We start from the raw sequence: 20,788 nt of genomic DNA, 5'->3' as shown, positions 1-20,788 counted from the left end.
CAATTGAGACATTTTAGCACATGGACATACCCCCTACCTTATAAATAAACCTGATCTGGCCGCCATTTTACATTCAGTGTTTTGCCAGTGTAGGGAGAGGTTGCTGTGTGGAGCAGGGACAGGCTGTTAGGGACACCAAACGCTAGCTAATAGGGCCACAAAAGTTTTTTTAAGGACTAGTATAGGTGTGCTATCGATAGGTGTGATACACAGAGGGGTGCGATATACTTATAATATACTTTTATAATGAGTAAAAAACACATAGATCTATATAGTGATCACCTGAAAGTCAGGGGCCCAGGGACTAGGGGCTTACTAGGGCCATTTTTATATAGGATAAGGTTCCAGGCGGGGTCGCTCTTATCAGGACGGGTGGTCTGTGGTTAGGCTATCAGGGCCAGAATAGCATCCCCCTGTAGGGCAATATCAGGGACAGTTCTTTGCCCACCCTGTCCTTCAATACCACATCATCCTCTAGCCCAGGGATGGATGTTTTTTTGCTTTCCCTCCTGGATTCATCGATGTGCACTGGAACCCCCCGGATTGTGGTAGGACATATGGTTTCTGATTTGGTGCCGCCGAGCACTTGTTATTGCCTACCACATCTATGCTTTTTGGTTAACTTTTATAATTTCATTTATTTTCATTTTGAGGGATATCTTTTCCATTCACAGGGATATATTTTCCATTCACACGTCCGCAAAATGGTTCTGCATCCGTTCCGCAATTTTGCGGAACGGGTGCAGACCCATTCATTTTAAATGGGGCCGGAATGTGCTGTCCGCATCCGCGGATCCGCACTTCCGCATCTGTGTTTCCGTTTCCGCCCAAAAATAGAACATGTCCTATTCTTGTCCGCAATTGCAGACAAGATTAGGCATTTTCTATTATAGTGCCGGCAATGTGCGGTCCACAAATTGCGGAATGCACATTGCCGGTGTCCGTGTTTTGAGGATCCGCAAAACACTTATGGACGTGTGAATGGACCCTCATAGTAACATTATTAAAGGTTACGTTTTTATTGGAACAAATAATTTCTACTGGTGTGATATACCAGTCGTCCCCCAAAAAAACAGATTGAAGTGGGGTGTTATATACCAATATACTTTCTTTATAGTGCATTTGGGTACTGTATAGTGCATTTACACATGCGCGTACACGAAAATTATATTGCCGATATTTCGCATTGAAAACAAAAATGAATGGAGATCGCAAATTCGAATAATACATCTGGTATGTCACTGTCCATGTTGTGGGACTATTTGCGCACTTCTAGTAATTATTTCTTGGCTGCAAATATGAGCTGAATGTTTTTCAGGTTCGCCTGCTATTAAAATGAATGGGACCGGCCACGAACCTGCGGTTCGCGAACATTTGATCGCGTTTGCGCGATCGCGTTTGCGAACCGCCCCGGCAGATATTCGGCCATCACTAGTCCTGACCACATACTCTCTTGGCCCTCATGGATCAGTAGTAAATCAAACAGAGCTACTCCAAGAGCTATCAGCCTGGAAGTTCCCTGCAGTGGAATCCAGAACTCTTTATAGGGGTAAAGCGTGATAACCAGGGGACTGCCAGGAAAATGCCCTTAGGAGAAGGCCCAAACCAAGTCTGTTCGGTTGACACAATGGTTCCACACCCACTGTCTTATACTCAGTAAATAACAGAGCAATGCAAGAAATATAAGAATGAGCAGAGCAGCAAATGGTCAGCGCTGGCAAGAAGTCAGATAGGCAGGACCAGGACATAAATATGGTACGACACATGTAGGGAGGCAGGCTCTGGGAAGGGAGAAAAGAGGCAGGCTGAGAAGCCTGCCTCTGCATGTAACACGTAGCTGTCTTCAACGTATACTACACACTGAAGATGGGCTCTCCTTAGCAACACTCAGAGTGTTACTAAAGAGAGACACTATAAAAATACACAATTTCCCTAAACCTTATAACGAAAATGGGTTTGATATTGATTGCCAATCCTCAGGATAGGTCATCAATATCTTATTGATGAGGATCCAACTCCTGGCACCCCCACCAATGATGTTACATTCATCGGTCACTTGGCCTACTCTATTTTCATCTCCGTCCCATTTGATTGCTGGGGGTGCCAGTTGTCGCCTCCCACCCTCTACAAACACACAGAGCAATCAGGTATTGAGGTCCTATATTAAGGATAGGCCATCAATATTAAACTCCTGGAAAACCACTTTAATATCCCTGTCCCTACACTTTATTTAAAAAAATTATAGGACAGTTACACTTTAAAAGTTTGCCAGGCATAGGGGAAGAGTTCATCATGCCCTTCTTGGCTTGATAGATAGGTCTCGATTCTCTCCCTATATGTAAACAGAGAGAGCCGGGCAGGAAAAAGCAGCACAGTGAAGTTTTCTCCCCATGCTTGGCTTGTTTTTTCTGAAAAGCTGTAGTAGTCTGTCATGAGGGACCCTGTCTGGACTTCATGCTTCCTGTGTTGGCGGGCCATGTTACAGATTCTGCGTTGCGACACAGGTGTAACTTGGGCACCAATGCAGAATCTTTAACATAGCCATTTATAACACTGGTGTCTTTTAAAGGTATTCCTACCTTACACCTTTATGACATAGCCACATATGCCATAAACGTTTGATTGATTAAGGTCACATGTAGAAGAAAGAACAGAAACAGAGGCAGCTCCTCATGTGCCGATTCAACAGGGTGTATAGTTATCACTGTGCTCACCTTTATGTGTTGTGAAAGTCACAACACTTTTATAACCTGCTGTGATTTATATCCCCCACAGTGAATGGTCAGATGGGGCAACAGCCATGGTCCCTCGACCAGCAACACAATGTACATGCCGGCTGTAAGCTCAAAGGTGAAGAAATGCAGAAGAAGCAGGACCAATTTCACAGTCCTTCTTCTTCTGCTATTCTTTTACTTTGTGATTGATTAAGGTACCACCACTGGGACTAGCACCCTATTCCAGAGGTGACCCTGACCCCCTTTCCACCTGAAGAGGCTTTTGCTGCATTCAGGCAGGGAATGAAATGAGAGTTGCCCACACGTGTGTGGCTCTCCATGAGCTATTACCTCTACCTTTCCATTCATATGGTGGAGTCTGGAGCATCTAGCAGACATTTATGGCATATTCTCAGTGATATTTTCTTGTATTTTGAATGTAGCTTCAGTTACAATGTTCCAAGAAGCACCACTCTATTCGGAAAATATTTTAACCTGTAGTGATTGTAACTTGAGGGACCACTGCAACTCTAAAATATATAAAAAATATAATAATAAGGAATTTCACAGTATTTTCATTGTTTCCCATTATATATAGATTAAATATTGATAACAATTTTACATTTTTTTGTAAAATAGGACATCAAACTGCAGTGTTTCTGATAATGGACTGATAATAACTTTTATACCTTCCATTATTACAGCCAACTCCCCATACTCGAATGTTGATGATGGGTTGAGAGTGTATTAAACTGTGATCTAATGGATCCACCAAGCTCATTGTATCTTTCTTCAAAATCATAACCATATTTTGTCCCTAAAATATAAATTAAAATAATGGAGATCAAACCAAAAAAACAAACATGGAAATATGGTTTAGTTGTAACATTCAGGAGCATTTTGTCATCACCATGACTCACTGACTAGAGATAATATTGTGAACAATGTAAGCAATGTTTTCACTCTTCAGCCATTCCTTTGCCTACATTGACCCAGCCCTGGCAGTCTATACATATTTGTCAGCATTTATAGCCTTCAAAATATGTCAGATCTCTACTGCAAATATGTATAAAAACACCAGCCAGTATATACAGTAATTTGCATTGCATGCAGAATATATAATCCATAATGACTATACTTTAAGCCTTTAGTAAATCCATAGGGTTTATACAATATCACATAATTATTCCCATGGATGACCTTTATTATGGTTTAAAACAAACATGCACAAATTAGGCCAGATTTACAGTATAATTTACTAGCAAATGTCCAAACAGTGAGAAAAAAATTCTTACAGCACTTAAATAAAAATCAAGCCTTTATTGTCACACATTAAAAATATATCAAATAAGGTCATTACAGACGCTTACGCGGTTCACAGCTATGAATAAAAACATGGATTTTATTGTTCGAAACATGTAAGTATCTGTATTGCATCTTATTTGATATACTGTATGTTTAAAGGCTTTATTTTTATTTAAGTGTTGGAAGAAAACTTTTTTCTTTCTCACTGTTTGGACATTTGCTATCTCCCGTGAAGAGCTGGGATCCTCTTCCGTGCACTGTTTGGTCTGATTTGGTGAGCTGACTTTTTTTCTTGTTTCAAGACAACTTGGATTTGGATAAAATGTCAAATTTATAAAGACCCTGTGCTACATATTTTTCAAACATAGAAATAGGTGTTGGAAAAAGTGGTGGAGAAACTTCATAGTACTTTTCTATCATGTTATCCTTAGAAGAATGTTTGGAAACAATCCCAGGCCCAATAGGGTAGGTTGATGAAGCTGTCACTCTCTGTACTGGGAGGGAGACTAGTGCACCACTCCATAGTGTGCCAGTCCTTACACTGTAAATCTGCTCCAGTGCGCCCTGCACTTTTGTACATAGGAAGGAGAACCCTAGACCATTCAAACAGCTGACTGGCTGTCTATAATAGTCACTCACCTCATTTGACATGTCGCTGCCATCACATTTAGTGTGGGCAAGCTGCTGAATGCAGTTATTAACAGTAATACTGCTCTTCCCAGGAGCCAGATCTTCTTCTGGAATTTCAACCCACCCGAGACAATGAACAGCAAAGCTCTGAAAGCAAAGAAGAAATATATATTTTATATATTTTTGTTATTCACCGAAAAATTCTAAACAAAAATGGCACAGGCACATGGAACATAGAATGTGGCATTCACACTTTGTGTGTTTTCTACAGTATTTTTTTTATGTGTTTTTTGTGTGAACCTGCAGGTGAAAATTGAAAAATTTGAATATCGTGCAAAGTTCATTTATTTCAGTAATGCAGCTTAAAAAGTGAAACTAATATATGAGATAGACTCATTACATGCAAAGCGAGATATTTCAAGCCTTTATTTGTTATAATTTGGATGATTATGATTACAGCTTATGAAACCCCAAAGTCACAATCTCAGGTACCCTTTGCTCAGGGGGTATGGAATAATTAGCTGACTAGAGTGTGACAATTTGAGCCTAGAATATTGAACCTTTTCACAATATTCTAATTTTAAGCTGCATTAATGCAATTCCTTTTAAGTTGCATTACTGAAATAAATGGACTTTTGCACGATATTCTAATCTTTCGAGTTTCACCTGTAGATACAGATACTGATATGGTAGGATTTACAAATACTGTATATGAAGTGCTTTCATTTTAGGTAGTTCTTCAATATATGGCAGGCTTCAGGACCTCTACATTATTTCATGGTATTTTTTGCAATGTTTGGGCACTTCTTAGAGATGTATGAAGGAGGTGGTCAGTATGTCTCATCCTGTTTAGTGGGAATGCAGACTAGTGTGACCTATTTTGACTTTCATTAGTAAATTGAAAAGCCAAATATGTAGCTAAGAGGTTAAACATGGTCCTTCTCTTCATGCTACTAGGATCTCTGGTGTTTTTTTGCTAATAAAAAAGACCGGTGGCAAATTCATTTATGTAACGACCTTTAGGCACCATCCACTGTTGCATTTAACATATATCTTCCGATAAAAGAGATACTACCATAATTTTTTTTTCTCACATATTAACAGCCTGTATAGAATATTCTATGTTTTTTTTCTTTTACAAAAGATGGATGGATGGTTTTCTGGATATAATTTTTTTTAAGCCACTCCATGTATTTACTTCCTGTCTTCGCTCCTAACTTCCTCCAGGGTTTGGACTTTCAGCACCACAGACAGCCTTGCTTGACTTTCTCATTCAGATCATTGACATTGACCAAAAGGAGAAGGGGGATGAGTGACTCAGTTACAGGATCACACATTACACTGAGTGCAATGCTTTTCCGTAGGCATCTTTATCTAGGCCCATCAAGAGAACAAAATCATACTGACATCTCTTTTCTACTAATTTACAATTTTACTATCAGATAGCATCTTTTCCTTACAGCAGCAGTAAGTTAAACAATGGGATTCATGCTAACTGCTACAGAAGGACAACATTTTGTACTTAACCCCTTCACAAAATCCATCATACATGTATGATAGATATCAGTACTTTTAAGATGACGTCTGCTCCAGAGAGGAGCAGGTGCCACAGCTGCCAGATTTTTGCACTTTCACATAGCATACACCTTTGACCTAATGTCTGTGATCGCCGATAACACAGATTGCTGACATGGAACCCCTCAGATGACATGGTCAATTGTGACCATGGCATCTGAGGTGGATTTCTCCCAGGGGCACGAACGGCTTTTCTGAGCTAGGGAAGCTGTTTTTTAGTAGTGGTAGGCTGGAGCCTGCTGGAGGCTACCAGGCCTATAAGAGGTATATCCTTATGGACGCCTGTCGGTAGCAGTGCTCCATAAGATTATACTGTATATCCCATACACTACTGAATTTAATCACAGTAGTGTATGGGAGAAGTGATTTAAAAAATGCTTGTTCTGGCCCTCTAGGGGAGGCTTAAAAAAGTTTAAAAAAATTAAGTAAAAAAGTTTAAAAATATAAAAAAATATAAAAATTCAAATAACCTCCTTTCCCTATAATGAAAATAATAAAAAAATAAAAGATCATGTATTTATTCCATGCAAAAATAGTACCACAAAAATTTAAAGATTTCCTCGCAAAAAATGAGCCCTATTTAGATCGTAAATATAAAAAAGTTATGGGGGTCAGAATATGGAGATGAAAATAAAATAAAAATTTTCACCAAAATTTTTTTAAGAATTAAAACTCAAAAAAACTATGCAAATGTGGTATCACTGTAATCTTACTGACCCAGGTCCTGAAGGGAACAGGTCAGTTTTACCACACAGGGAATGCCATTAAAACAAAATCCACAAAACGATGGCGTAATTCCACGCCATTTGGAATTATGTTCCAGCTGCCCACTATATTATGTGCAATATTAAATGGTGCCATTAGAAAGTACAACTTGTCCTGCAAAAAGCAAGCCATAATACAGTCCTGATCAAAAGTTTAAGACCACTTGAAAAATGGCAAAAAATCATATTTAGCATGGCTGGATCTTAACAAGGTTCCAAGTAGAGCTTCAACATGCAACAAGAAGAAATGGGAGTGAGACAAAACATTGTTTGAGCATTCAATTTAATGAAAACAACGAATAAACTGAAACAGGCTGTTTTTCCGCTGATCAAAAGTTTAGGACCACACCTCCAAAAAAAAACTAAACACCCCAAAACAGAAATCCAACTTCCAAACATGAACTCAGTAATGAGTAGCTCCGCCATTATTGTTGATCACTTAAAAAATTCGTTTCGGCATGCTTGATCCAAGCGTTTCCATGAGGTGAGGGGGAACATTTCTCCAAGTGGTGAAGACGGCTGCACGAAGGCCATCTACTGTCTGTAACTGTTGTCCATTTTTGTAAACTTCCCTTGCCATCCATCCGCAAAGGTTCTCAATTGGATTTAGATCAGGGGAACACGCAGGATGGGCCAAAAGAGTGATGTTATTCTCCTGGAAGAAGTCCCTTGTCCTGCGGGCATTGTGTACTGTAGCATTGTCCTTTTGAAAAAAACTGTCGTTACCACACAGACGAGGGCCCTCAGTCATGAGGAATGCTCTCTGCAACATCCGGACATAGCCAGCGCTCGTTTGACGCCCCTGCACTTCCTGAAGCTCCATTGTTCCACTGAAGGAAAAAGCACCCCAGACCATTATGGCGCCCCCTCCACTTTGGCGCATAGAAAACATCTCAGGTGGGATCTGCTTGTCATGCCAGTAATGTTGGAAACCATCAGGACCATTAAGGTTACATTTTTTCCCATCAGAGAATAAAACTTTCTTCACCTTTGAATGTCCCATGTTTGGTGCTCTCTTGCAAAGTCCAAACGAGCAGTTCTTTGGCGTTCAAGGAGACGAGGTCTTTGAAGACGTTTTTTGTTTTTGAAGCCCTTCAGTCTCAGATGCCGTCTGATGGTTATGGGCCTGCAGTCAGCACCAGTAAGGGCCTTAATTTGGGTTGAGGATCGTCCAGTGTCTTGACGGACAGCCAATTGGATCCTCCAGCTCAGTGCTAGTGAAATTTTTTGGGGTCTTCCACTTGACTTTTTGTTCCATAAGCCTCAGGATCATTTAAAAAATTCCAAATGACTGTCTTACTGCGTCCCACCTCAGCAGCGATGGCGCACTGTGAGAGACCCTGCTTATGCAGTTCAACAACCCGACCACGTTCAAAAAGGGAGGTTTTTTTTTGCCTTTGTAATCACAACGTTGTGACTACCTGACAGAAAATGACAATGAATCCACATCTTTGCACAGAATTGGCCTTTTAAAGGCATGTGGTCCTAAAATTTTGATCAGCTAAAAAACAGCCTGTTTCAGTTTAATCGTTATTTTCAATTAATTGAATGCTCAAAAAATGTTCTGTCTCACTCTCATTTTTTCGTGTTGCATGTTGAAGCTCTACTTGGAACCTTGTTAAGATAACAATGTAAAATATGATTTTTTGCCATTTTTCAAGTGGTCTTAAACTTTTGATCAGGACTGTACATAAACTAACAAAGTTACTTTGCTGCTTCATGAGGGGATACATTTTCGGTGGTATAGTACTGTCAAAATAAATAAAAAACTGTCAAAAATTCTTTAAACATGTTTTCTATGAATAAGTTAAAAAATACTTTTCTAATGGAAGCATCCCTTTAAGTAGATCTCTTAGTAGATTTAGATATACATTCACCTGTACATTAGAGTTTTTGTAGCTACTGAGCAATTACTTATAGTAAAACCCTTGACCAATCTGAAATGTCTATATTAAATATTTAGGACAAAGATCAGAACTCTTAAGTATACAGTAGCTGCTTACCATATATTCAGGAAATGCATGTGTGTGAGGAGCAGGTAAGGAGGAACACATATTAGGTTGAAAATGGAAGGATATTGGACACTGAATATTACATAAAACACAGTTCTATGTCAGACATTTGTCTATATAATAGTCAAATATTTATCACAACTCTTACCTTACTTCCTGGTTCATTGATATTGCGAAATAAATCTTCATCATGCCATTGAAGAGAAGGCCTAGAAAGATGAATTCAAAATTAGGTATGTATGAATTCAGAGTTCACAATCCTAACACAAAAGTTGCTTGTTAGGATTTCCAGAAATATTGGCATTTTTCTTTTTTTTGTTGCAGTGGCCATTTTTTTTTTTTGTGGCCATAGTCTTTGTAAATATTAAATTTATGAAACTGATGGTACAACATGTTTATAGAATATCAGTTTACATTGGTCTTTGAGAAGCTAATTCAAAGGTGATGACCAAAATGGCAGCACTTCTTGTCACTTTGGGAAAAAAGGCCGCCACAAGAAAACATAAAATAAAATGTAACTACCAACCTTTGGGCCTTATTCTAACTTCTGATGTACTAATACATGCAAACAATTAAAATTTAGGACAGATATCCTCTTTAAAAAGATATACTAAATGTTAAAAGTTATATACAGTGGAAACGCACAATGGAAACAATGGAAACGTAATGATTAATAAGGGTGCATTACCTCCTGTCTGAAGCAGATGCTGTGCCAGGAAAAGGCTGAGCAGGAGAACCATTAGTGATTGACAGCCTATGAACTCTCTGAAAATGAAAAAAATGTCAGTATGAGTCAAAGGTCTTTAAAATCTAACTTGATTTTGTTACACACAGAATGGTTACAATGACAGCCTTTGTTTTAGGTGTGTGCAGACCAAAATAATATGGTAGAGTGCCTTCACCTAATAGCTTTGTGCCTGTCCCTTTGCTGCAACAAGTTTAAAGAGTACCATCACTGAGAAAAATAAAAACTTCACAATACAGTAATAGTCCCTGTTTCTACAAGCCTGCTAGCTCAAGCTTGCATTCCACTTGCCATTTCTTTACCTCTCTTCATCCTTGACTCACTAAAGAGACTCTTTAGTGCCAATGCTGCTGGGATCACAGGATTATATTAACTTGCAAGACACATGTATAGCTTGTAATTTCATTTCGGTAAGATGAAAGTTTAAGTAAAAAGAATAATTAAAAATGTACAGCCTACAAGCGGATGAAGCAAATAAACTACATAGAGCACTCATACATGAAATTGGGATTTTAAGTTGATCACTAGAGATATACTTTAATAAGAAACAAAAAGTAATAAAAATAACAGATGACAAGATGAAATGATTAAATAAAATTATAGTAAGATTGCCTGCAAATCCCAGAGATAGAAAATTCATACTTGGTAGAAAGAGCTTACATATTGGAGATTTAAAAATGTCATGTAGCATTAACCAAAGAACTACATAAAAAGTTTTCAGGTGCTATGTCATGTAGCGCTAACCAAAGAACTACATAAAAAAGTTGTCGGGTGCTATGCGGAAAAGTATATTACAGATTTGGTTCCAAGAATCATCTCCGTCTCTACACCTTATTGCTAGTAAAGTGAACTATCTCTCTAGGATGGACTGGATTGAGACACTGCTGGACAAGGAGAACCGTAGAAAAAGTTTTTGGGGCACTTGGTTAAAGCTGATGGACTCTACCGCGACCCATTGGGACAGCTCTTTTCCAATGTTTCCAATACATGGAGTGGTATTTACAGGAACTGCAATGAGGGAAAAATTTCTTAGTCTCTCTTAGAGTGGTGGTCATACTTTAGCTTTTCTATGTTTCAGACTTAGGAGACGCAGTTGGCACTAAACTGGGGAAAAAGCTGATTCGGAGTGTCGAGTAGAGGTTATACTTGTTTCACTTTAATATAACCTTGATGATTATGTTTTTACATCGAAACCCTTTTTGTATTGATCACAATGTAGCTTTTTTATTTTGGTTTTGTCATCTAATAACTCAATAAAACCTTCAACTTTATTTTGATTTTTAAAAACATATTTTGGCTTTTCTTGTTTCCAGTTGTCTATAAAATGTTCAGAATGTCTTGGTGGATATGACTGTCACTGCAAATCAACTAAATGATTACTTTTATACACTTAAATTTATACATTTGAATTTGTACACATACCTTTTCCGGAATAGCATCTAAACTATTAGGTATTTCTGGATTGTACATTGGATGCTGCCACTGAGTGGTCCCTGTTGGCACATGCCAGTAATAAGTCCCAGAAGTGTCACGGATAGTCCTCCATCCTGGAGGAAGTTTAGGATCAGCTTCAAGGGTTTGGTCACTCCAAAGGTTATCTTAAAAAACAAATACAAGAGAATGTCCATTAATAATGTCATAGAAGTATGGTTTTGGCATATTGACATTCTTGTACTGATGCTGAGTTACTGTCTGTATGATGGCCCACAGGTTCAGTAGATCTTGTGGGGGCAAACTCTGCTGTATGTGCCCCTGGTACCACTGCTTCCAGAAGCAAGGGTTAATCATACCTTTTTTTATTAATAATGGGAAGATTGTTTTGGCAAAATACTTACTTTGCATGGTGGTGGAGAGCAGAACTACCACCCAATAAGAGCACTGCCAAGGCAGGGCATACTGGTTGTCAATATTTTTTATTGAGTTTCAAAAAATTAAATTACAAGAATCACAACATTGGTAACGATGATACATAGTCAAGACAAGGCAGGGCATACTAATCATTGTGCCTCTTCAGGGACTCAAAAAAATATTGGGCCCAAGCCCCAATGCATATGTTCAAATGCTAAAGGCATATTTGGATTTATATTACATTCATTGCTCTCATACCTACAGTAGTACACAGCACTACATACCTATTACATCCAGTGATGTCTCCTTTGATGTAGCATTCTCTTTCCTCATATTCTCCATTCAACACAGACAACGCATGACAACTTCTTTCTGCCACGCCTTGTCTCTGCAGAGTTTGCTACACAGACCACTTAGGTTCCTCACTTTTCTATCATCTTCCTCCTCCTGGTACCCCAACAGTGTTATCCTGCTGCTACCCCAAATACTGTGCCCACTATGTTCCCCAATGCCCCCAGATACTATACTGCAGAAATTAGAGTGCCATACAGATAGTGTCGCCGCCAGCTCTGTGAGAAGGTCTGTTAGACGTTCTTCGCTACCTCTTGCATGAAGTTCTTTGTTTTGGTTTCACTTTGTCATCTCCTTTCCTTCTCCCAGCTGTCATCTATTTGCACTGATTGTCTCCCTTTATATTCCCTCCCATACTGCCTCACTTTGCGGTTTATACTTCTTCCTGGATGAGTTGTTCACTGCTGGATGCTCCTTCTCCTGATTCCTCAGATAAGTCTGTTTCCTTTATTTGTGTTTACTTGCTGGTTTGATTGTAGGTGACCCTGACTCCGTCCGTATTAAGTGCAGGGAGCCGGTGGTCGTGTCCCCTCACTATTATAGGGTTTTCAGGTGTCAGATAGTATAAGGTACGTGGACATGCAATCGTCTACCATAAAGATCTTTGCATGGGCATAGCAGTCAGGGAGAGCTCTGGGGGTTTTATAGGGCTCACCCATATGCTCCTTAGTTTGGGATCAAGCCAGTCGGATGTTTATTTATAAGTTCCAGCTTTCTGCAACACCATCCGTGACAGATAGTCCCAAAAGTGTTCCTAAAAATCCTACCAGCGGTAATAATTCTCTCTCCCAAAGTGCCCTCATTAGTAATAGTGCCCCCTGCAATGATAATGTTCCCTGAGAGTGCCCCTGTTAGTAGTAGTGTCTTCCATATTGTGATCAATAATAATAATGCCCACACAGAAACCCCAGAATTAGTAATACCCCATAGTGCCCCCAGTTGTGATAAAGCTCCGCAAACTGCAGTTATAATGTTGCCTATAGTGCTCCTAGTAGTTATGTCCCCTCTAGTACCCACAGTAAGTACAGTCGTGGCCAAAAGTTTTGAGAATTACATAAATATTGGAAATTGGAAAAGTTGCTGCTTAAGTTTCTATAATAGCAATTTGCATATACTCCAGAATGTTATGAAGAGTGATCAGATGAATTGCATAGTCCTTCTTTGCCATGAAAATTAACTTAATCCCAAAAAAAACTTTCCATTACATTTCATTGCTGTCATTAAAGGACCTGCTGAGATCATTTCAGTAATCGTCTTGTTAACTCAGGTGAGAATGTTGACAAGCACAAGGCTGGAGATCATTATGTCAGGCTGATTGGGTTAAAATGGCAGACTTGACATGTTAAAAGGAGGGTGATGCTTGAAATCATTATTCTTCCATTGTTAAATATGGTGACCTGCAAAGAAACGCGTGCAGCCATCATTGCGTTGCATAAAAATCGCTTCACAGGCAAGGATATTGTGGCTACTAAGATTGCACCTCAATCAACAATTTATAGGATCATCAAGAACTTCAAGGAAAGAGGTTAAATTCTTGTTAAGAAGGCTTCAGGGCGTCCAAGAAAGTCCAGCAAGCGCCAAGATCGTTTCCTAAAGAGGATTCAGCTGCGGGATCGGAGTGCCACCAGTGCAGAGCTTGCTCAGGAATGGCAGCAGGCAGGTGTGAGCGCATCTGCACGCACAGTGAGGCGAAGACTTTTGGAAGATGGCCTAGTGTCAAGAAGGGCAGCAAAGAAGCCATTTCTCTCCAAAAAAAACATCAGGGACAGATTGATCTTCTGCAGAAAGTATGGTGAATGGACTGCTGAGGACTGGGGCAAAGTCATATTCTCCAATGAAGCCTCTTTCCGATTGTTTGGGGCATATGGAAAAAGGCTTGTCCGGAGAAGAAAAGGTGAGCGCTACCATCAGTCCTGTGTCATGCCAACAGTAAAGCATCCTGAGACCATTCATGTGTGATGTTGCTTCTCATCCAAGGGAGTGGGCTCACTCACAATTTTGCCCAAAAACACAGCGATGAATAAAGAATGGTACCAAAACACCCTCCAACAGCAACTTCTTCCAACAATCCAACAACAGTTTGGTGAAGAACAATGCATTTTCCAGCACGATGGAGCACCGTGCCATAAGGCAAAAGTGATAACTAAGTGGCTCGGGGACCAAAACGTTGACATTTTGGGTCCATGGCCTGGAAACTCCCCAGATCTTAATTCCATTGAGAATTTGTGGTCAATCCTCAAGAGGCGGGTGGACAAACAAAAACCCACTAATTCTGACAAACTCCAAGAAGTGATTATGAAAGAATGGGTTGCTATCAGTCAGGAATTGGCCCAGAAGTTGATTGAGAGCATGCCCAGTCGAATTGCAGAGGTCCTGAAAAAGAAGGGCCAACACTGCAAATACTGACTCTTTGCATAAATGTCATGTAATTGTCGATAAAAGCCTTTGAAACGTATGAAGTGTGTGTAATTATACTTCACTACATCACAGAAACAACTGAAACAAAGATCTAAAAGCAGTTTAGCAGCAAACTTTGTGAAAACTAATATTTTTGTCATTCTCAAAACTTTTGGCCACGACTGTATAATGCCTTAGTAATTATAATGTCCCTCTGTAATGCCCCAGTAGTTATAATGCCCCCTGTAGTGCCCCTAGTAGTTATAATGCCCCTTAGTGCCCCCAGAAGTTATAAGCCCCCTTGTAATGCCCTCAGTAGTTATAATGGCCCCCTGTAGTGCCCCCAGTATTATTGTCCATCTCTGTAGTGCGTATAGTACTTATAGTGTCCCCTGTAGTGCCCTCAGTGGTTATAAGAACTTCCCCATAGTGCCCCTGTACTATCTTCCCCAAAGTTTGGAAGAAAAATAATGCCCAACTCCCAGCTCTCTTCTGCAGTTGAGGGTTTCTCGGCAGTCGTGGTGGGATCAATGCGTCGCCTGTGTCTAGGAGCAGGCACTTGCAATGACGTCATTGCACCGCCTGAGACCTGGCATGAAGTTATCATTGCGTGACCATCTGCACCATTCTCCTGTCTCATAGATCTCAGGCCTAGTGGACTGTGGCTAATGAAAGTGGACGGCGGGTCAAGGAGCCAGTTTTCCTTTACACCAGTTTGATAAATCTCCCCCATTGTCTCTTTATGTGATTTTCATCTGTGTATGGACTGAGTATTGAGTATATACACGTATTTCACCATTGGATCAAATTGCTGCTATTTTTGATTACTGGATGGTCCACTTATTGTCACGAGGGTGTCAAGAGCCACGTCTGACTCCGTTATACCCGGGGTCAGGAAGTCGCAGCGGGTGGCTGCGCGTTCGATGTACAAAGACAGTGCTGTTTCGTAATGGTAGCTTTCTGGGTTTGCCTTGCAATCCTTTTTGGCTCACTCAGGGATCCGTAGCTTCTCCTCCTCAGCTGTTTCTTGTCCAGCAATCCCAACCTCCTTATATTCCCATCTCCCACTTCTCTGGTTGCCAGATATAGAGCTTCTTGCCTGGACTTCTATACTGACCCACTGGAGCTGAGTAGCTGAGATCCCTGGTTGTTGTTCCAGAGTGTTACCCTCCGGATCCCTGTTGGGCCTTGGTGGTCTGCTGTTGTCGCCCACCTGGGATTATATGTTTGTCTGTATTGTCTGTCCTCTCCTTGGTGTTTTCCTCTTAGTGTCAGTGGTGCGGACTAGTGATCCCACCGCCCTGTTCACTACACAGGGCTCATCTTAGGGAAAGCCAGGGTTTAGGCACGTGATCGGCGTACGGGTGAGGAACCCGTCTAGGGACGTCAGGGCAGTCAGGTGCCAGCCGCAAGGTGAGTCAGGGGTCACCACCTTTCCCTCTCCCTTGGACAGGGCCTTCCCATTTACCTCCCTTTGCGTGACGCCGGTCATTACATTATATCTGGCCCTTATTTTGTGTAGGTAAAAAAAATATATATATATTTCTTTCTACCTACTTAGAATCCAGTATGGATCCAATTGCTGCTTTGTCAAAGCAACTTCAAGGCCTGTCTTTGGAGGTGGCAAGATTGAAGGCGTCGGTCCTCCAGCAACAGCAGCAATTGCAACAGACCGCAAGCCCAGCGGTTGTTACAGGTAACCAGGTTGTTGCGGAACCCAAGGTTGTTCTTCCTGACAGATTTTCTGGGGGAAGGGACAAATTTGTGACGTTCCGTGAGGCCTGTAAATTATATTTTAAACTGCGCCCTTACTCCTCTGGTAATGAAGAACAGCGGGTGGGGGTTGTTATTTCCCTGCTGCAGGGGGATCCGCAATCCTGGGCGTTCTCTTTACCCACTGATTCCCAGGCTCTCCGGTCAGTGGATGAATTTTTTGGGGCCTTGGGTCTCATATATGACGACCCTGACCGAGTTGCACTGGCTGAATCAAAATTACGGAGACTCCTACAGGGAGAGCGGCCAGTAGAGGAGTATTGCGCAGAGTTCCGTAGGTGGGCTACGGATACCCAGTGGAACGACCCGGCTCTCAGGAGTCAGTTCTGCTCTGGGTTATCCGAAAGGATTAAGGATGCGCTTGCGCTGTATGAGACTCCCTTTTCCCTTGATGCTGTTATGTCCCTTTCTATCAGAATAGATAGACGTCTTAGGGACAGATTGAAAAATCCGGAGCAATTGGTAACCCCTCTCAAGCAGCAGTTAGTCTGTACGGACTTAGACGAGCCTATGCAGCTAGGAGGAACTACTCGTCAGGTCCATCCCCCTGAGGCTCGCCATAGGCATGGGGTTTGTTTTTTCTGTGGGGAGAGGGGTCATTTTATTAATGTCTGTCCTTCCGTCCTCAAAAACAAAAGACTTCCTAACCCCAGGCTGTGTGGAGGATGTCAGCCGGGGGGTATACGTTTCCTCCATACGAACATCGCAATTTGTGTTGCCAGCGGTTGTTGTTTTTGGCGTTAAGACGGAGACTATTTCTTTTTTTCTAGACAGTGGAGCAGGAGTAAATTTGATAGATGCCCATTTTGCCCACACTATGGGTTTGTCTCTCTGTACGCTACAGAGACCTATTCCCATATTCGCTATTGATTCTGCTCCTCTGTCTCAGAGAAACCTCACTCACATTGTCCATAACTTACACCTTCGGGTAGGGGACCACCATAACGAGTTGCTTTCATGTTATGTTCTGGAGGGGCTTCCCACTCCGTTGATGTTAGGTCTTCCCTGGTTGGTAGCGCACAATCAAGTGGTGGATTGGCAGGCCAGGGAGATATTGGAGTGGAGTGAGCAGTGCAGAGAAATTTGCTTAAATAGCAATTGCTTAGTCGCCTCCATAGCTACCCTACCCACCTTTGTTTCGGACTTTGAGGACGTTTTTTCTGAAAAGGGTTGTCAGAAGTTACCACCTCATCGTCCTTATGATTGCCCGGTTAACCTGATTCCCGGTGCAAAATTACCCAAGACCAGGTTATATAATCTTTCGGGTCCAGAGAGACAAGCCATGAAAGATTATATCTCCGAGAGCTTGGCTAAGGAACACATCAGACCCTCTTCTTCACCCGTGGCTGCAGGGTTTTTCTTCGTTAAAAAGAAAGATGGGGGCCTGTGTCCTTGCCTAGATTTTCGCGAATTAAACCAGATAACCATCCAAGACCCATACCCTCTTCCTCTCATTCCTGACCTGTTTAATCAGATTGCGGGTGCTAGGTGCTTCTCAAAACTTGATCTTAGGGGGGCCTACAATCTGATTCGTATCAAGGAAGGGGATGAGTGGAAGACAGCCTTTAACACCCCTGAGGGGCATTATGAAAATCTAGTCATGCCTTTCGGTCTGACCAATGCTCCTGCTGTCTTCCAACATTTCGTTAATGACATTTTTAGTCATCTTATCGGCAGGTTTGTGGTGATATACCTAGATGATATTTTAATTTATTCGTCGGATCTGAAAACACATGAGGTGCATGTCAGACAGGTACTGCAGGTCCTACGGATGAATAAATTATATGCTAAAATTGAAAAGTGTGTTTTCGTCGTTCAGGAAATACAGTTCCTAGGGTATTTATTATCTGCTTCAGGTTTCCGTATGTGTCAGGGATCGAACCGGGAGACTCCGGCATCTTAGGCTGTAGCCTTGCTCACTAGACCACAGAGCTTCCTGGACAGTTTCTGTTACCTTTTTGAACCATCTCTTTGACCTGAATGTTCCTGCTTTTAGTTTTGACCAATCAGATCTGTGTACGCCCTATTTAAGGAAGACCATGTCACTTCCTCCCTTGCCAGATTATTGAGCTATCTCAGCCTTAGTCTTGCTTCAGCCTCTCAGCATTTTGTCTGCTAACCTGCTCGTGTACCGAACTCTGCCTCCATCGACTACTCTCCTGCCTCATCCTGAATCCTTGCACCTGCCATCTCGTGTACCGAACTCTGCCTTCATTTGACTACTCTCCTGCCTCATCCTGAATCCTTGTACCTGCCATCCCGTGTACCGACCCAGGACTGCCTGACTACTCTCTTTCCTTCCTCGTTCTTCGGCACTCATCTACCACGTGCACCTTATCGGGTCCATTGAGCCACCGCCATTCCTGCATATCTGGATCATTCATCCATTCTGTTTCCGCGCTCCTCTGTTCCTGTGTCGCTGCCATTGGACTCCTTCCCCTCTTCGAGTAACCTCTACAAGCAATTGTGCAGGTAACCTTAACATAATAATCTGGCCTCAAAAATGGAGTCCGCGGTGACGCTCCTGAAACAACAAGTTATAGAGCTACAAGAATTCGGAACCACTTATCAGGAAAAATTTTCCCAGTTACAAAGTGTGGTACAAGATCAACAAGGGGAAATAATCGCCCTACAGAGACAACTCCTGGAGGGGCAGGCCCCAGCTGGAGATACTCGCATGCCACTCCCAGCAAGGTTTAATGGAGATCGACGCCAATTCCGAGGTTTTTTGAACCAATGTCGAATCTATTTTGAAATGAATCCAGCCCGGTTCACTACTGGAAAGATGAAGGTATTGTTCATCATCAATCTTTTGTCTGATGAGGCTCTCGCATGGGCATCTCCTTACGTGGAGACCGACAGCAGCCTTCTGCGGGATCTGGAGACCTTCATCTCCGCCATAAGTCAGGTGTTTGATGATCCTAATCGTTGTGCTACTGCGGAACTAAAACTACATAATCTACGCCAAGGAAACCGTTCAGTGGCCGTTTACACAGCCGAATTCCGCCGCTGGGTGACCGACACCACCTGGAATCATGCCGCCCAAAAGAGTCAGTTCCGGCGGGGGTTGTCTGAGCAAATGAAAGATGAACTTGCTAGGACAGATATTCCAGAGGACTTTGAAGACTTCATTCAGCTTTGTATCAGAGTCGACCAGAGACTTACTGAAAGGAGAAGGGAGAAAGCATGGGCGCAGGAAAACCGACCCACCTATTCTTTCAGACCATCAGCTCCCCGTAATCCTGAACCTGCACCGGAACCTATGCAAATCGATGCATTACGGAGATCCATAACTGTAGCGGAAAAGGAAAGACGCATCTCAGAAGATCTTTGTCTCTACTGCGGAAAACCAGGACATTATGCGATCGACTGCCCTAGAAGGGTCCGTAGAATAAACGTGGTCAGAGAGATAGAAGAACAATTGGAATCAGAAATTCCATACTCCATACACTCTGAAATAAACTCTATTTCCCCTATTGCTTGGAAGAAAGACCCAACTACTATCCCCGAGTCTCATTTCATGGTACCCATTCAGATCTTCACTTCTGAACGCGAAATCTCCTGCTCTGCTATGCTGGACTCTGGGGCCGGGGGCAATTTTATGGACTTAACATTTGCACAAAAAAACCATATCCCACTATTAAAGAGAACAACACCATTGGATATGGAGACTGTGGACGGCTCACCTCTTTCCTCAGGTCCAGTTACGCAAGAAACGGGAAAGCTCCAAATACGCATCAACACGGATCACCTTGAGGACATCCATTTTTCTTTGATCTCTTCACCCAAATTTCCCATAATCTTGGGGATCCCATGCTTGGCGATTCATAATCCATCCATTGACTGGGAAAATCATGTACTACACTTCCCGTCGGAATTCTGTCAGTGTAATTGCCTGCAAGACACTCAGTCTTCGGCTCCAGCGATCCCTCTGGTTCCGGAACAGTCTACAAGTGAGTTATTACCTCTGCCGTACAAGAATTTTCAGGATGTTGGCGACAAGAAAAATGCAGATAAGCTTCCTCCTCACCGTTCTTACGACTGTCCGATTGAACTATTACCGGGAGCGGAAATACCGTTTGGCTGCATTTATCCGCTTTCTGATCCTGAATTGAAGGCTTTGAAAAAATATCTAGATGAAGATATAAAAAAGGGGTTTATCCGACCCTCCACCTCTCCAGCTGGTGCTCCTTTTTTCTTTGTAGAAAAGAAAGATTCCTCTTTACGCCCCTGTATAGACTACCGGAAACTTAATAGTATCACTGTAAAAAATCGGTATCCCCTTCCTTTAATATCTGAACTTCTCGAAAGACTGCGCACTGCCAAAATATTTACGAAACTCGATCTCAGAGGAGCATATAACCTGGTCCGTATTCGTCCGGGTGACGAATGGAAGACTGCTTTCCGAACTAGGTATGGACATTACGAATACCTCGTTATGCCTTTCGGACTGTGTAATGCGCCAGCTACATTTCAACACTTTGTTAACGATGTGTTCCGGGACATGTTGGATCAGTTCGTAATAATATACTTGGACGACATTCTAATCTTTTCTGAAAGTCTGGAGCAACATCGTATGGACGTCTGCAAGGTTCTACAGAGACTTCGAGAACACCAACTCTACATTAAACTTCAGAAATGCGAATTCGAAAAAACAACTGTTCAGTTTTTGGG

At 41.8% G+C, this 20,788-nt stretch overlaps 1 protein-coding gene across 1 annotated transcript in view; it reads right to left on the bottom strand.

The window, feature by feature from the left end:
* Window positions 1-18,262, bottom strand: part of APBB3 (amyloid beta precursor protein binding family B member 3) — a 51,802-nt gene extending 33,540 nt beyond the window's left edge. Inside the window, exons 1-6 of the mRNA XM_040442420.1 lie at window positions 18,235-18,262; window positions 11,168-11,343; window positions 9,689-9,765; window positions 9,149-9,209; window positions 4,659-4,796; window positions 3,404-3,531 (exon numbers count right to left, since the gene is read on the bottom strand). Coding sequence (XP_040298354.1) covers window positions 3,404-3,531; window positions 4,659-4,796; window positions 9,149-9,209; window positions 9,689-9,765; window positions 11,168-11,343; window positions 18,235-18,262 — 608 coding nt within the window. The remainder of the gene's footprint in view (window positions 1-3,403; window positions 3,532-4,658; window positions 4,797-9,148; window positions 9,210-9,688; window positions 9,766-11,167; window positions 11,344-18,234) is intronic.
* Window positions 18,263-20,788: the final 2,526 nt, after the last annotated feature.

The sequence above is a fragment of the Bufo bufo genome, chromosome 1 (assembly GCF_905171765.1).
Source record: "Bufo bufo chromosome 1, aBufBuf1.1, whole genome shotgun sequence".
NCBI lineage: Eukaryota > Metazoa > Chordata > Amphibia > Anura > Bufonidae > Bufo > Bufo bufo.
This window is presented reverse-complemented; position numbering and strand designations above follow the sequence as displayed.